This window comes from Rhea americana, unplaced genomic scaffold (assembly GCF_003343005.1).
Source record: "Rhea americana isolate MKP2758 unplaced genomic scaffold, rheAme1 scaffold_1077, whole genome shotgun sequence".
NCBI lineage: Eukaryota > Metazoa > Chordata > Aves > Rheiformes > Rheidae > Rhea > Rhea americana.
Window position 1 is genome coordinate 5440 of NW_028185125.1, and position 1376 is coordinate 6815.

The window sequence follows — 1376 nt, forward strand, 5'->3', positions numbered from 1 at the left end:
CGGGGCGGCGCGACCTGGTTGCGGCGGTGCTTCCTGCGGCGGGCACCGGCACCCCCGTGGGAAAGTGCCCCGCGGGGCGCAGCGTACACGCGGCCACGCTCTGCGGCTCTTTTATTTCCATATCGCTACACACGCGAGGCCGGGGGCCGTGGGGCGGGGGCACCGGCACACGCCCCTTCCCGAGCCCCCCGCGACCCGGCACCTCCCGCCTGCGCCAGTCCCCAGCCACGCTGGTCCCCGAGGGTGCCGGAGGAAGCAGCCCCCACGCTCTGCCGTGGGGCGCTGCCTCCTGTCTGTTCCCACAGCTCTGCCAGCCTGGGCAAGGCCAGCAAGCCCCAAGTGCCCCCCCCCGTCCCTCCCACCACCCCCGGCACGTTCCCACTGAGGTGGCAGAGGCTGGCGAGGACAGGAAAGCAGCGCCGCAGAGCTCCAGGCCCCCTCGCCCCAGGTCTGCAGCCGGCAGCGGCACACGTGCACGCTCTGCCCCAGCCCCGCTCATTTCCTCTTCTTCTCCTGCGTGCTGGTGAACCAGGAGTCCAGGAGCTTCTTGCTGTAGTAGAGCTGCCAGCCGTGCACCTGCGCGGCCACCACCACCACCAGGTACATGACGGACACCGCAGAGAAGCCAAAGATGAAGCGGTACGCCTTGCCGTGGCGGTAGAGCTGCTGGGCCATGGGGAACATCTCCATGGTGCCGTAGATGAGGGGCGCCACGGAGAAGAGGCCGGTGCTGATCATGGACAGCACCAGGTAGCTGATGTTGTTGCGGGGAAAGGAGAGGAGGCCCAGGAGGGACGGGAGGATGCTGAGCAGGTATGGGTACTCCCACTGGTAGGGCATGGCCACCTGGTCGTGGGGCAGCAGCTTGAAGTGCCCCACACACATCTGGGCCAGCAGCAGCAGCCAGATGGCCACGTGCATATAGATCAGCTTCTTGATCTCGGACTTGAGCGCCACGCTGCAGAGAGAGAGCAGCCGTGAGCAGCCGCCCGCCAGCGGGCACGGGGCCCAGCAGAGCCCGGCGGGGGGCCCAGCGAGGCGCCAGGGCCCGGCGGGCGCGCGGGGGTCGCTGCGGCGGGCTGCGCCCCGGGGGCAGGACGCTACCTCATCTGGTAGTGCGAGGCCACGCGCTCCCGGTGCTGGAAGTCGCTGCCGTCGGTGCCAGCGGCGCGGGGGCCCCCGCGGGAGGCCATCGTGCTGGCACCAGCTGCCTGCGGAGACACGGCCGGAGGCGGCACTGGGCCCCTGCCCGGGCACCCTGCGACCGCCCCGTTCCCCCGGACGGCCCGGGCACCCCCCGAGGCCTGGCGGCCCCCGACAGTACCCCCGGGACCCCTCCCTTGAGGGCCCGGGACCCGCCGGTGGCAGCCCTGGGG

At 71.7% G+C, this 1376-nt stretch overlaps 2 protein-coding genes across 2 annotated transcripts in view; both read right to left on the reverse strand.

Moving 5' to 3' along the window:
* Positions 1-121, reverse strand: part of LOC146601215 (interleukin-17 receptor E-like) — a gene marked incomplete at its 3' end in the record, with an annotated part of 2729 nt that extends 2608 nt beyond the window's left edge. Inside the window, exon 1 of the mRNA XM_085310424.1 lies at positions 15-121. Within this exon, the coding sequence (XP_085166550.1) occupies positions 15-121 (107 nt within the window). The remainder of the gene's footprint in view (positions 1-14) is intronic.
* On the reverse strand, positions 95-1359 carry JAGN1 (jagunal vesicle mediated transporter 1). Its single transcript, XM_085310435.1, has 2 exons — positions 1105-1359; positions 95-958 (listed from the first exon to the last, which is right to left on the reverse strand). The coding sequence occupies exons 1-2, from the start codon at positions 1191-1193 to the stop codon at positions 496-498; spliced, it is 552 nt and encodes a 183-aa protein (XP_085166561.1). The 5' UTR covers positions 1194-1359; the 3' UTR covers positions 95-495.
* Between the last annotated feature and the right edge of the window lie 17 nt (positions 1360-1376).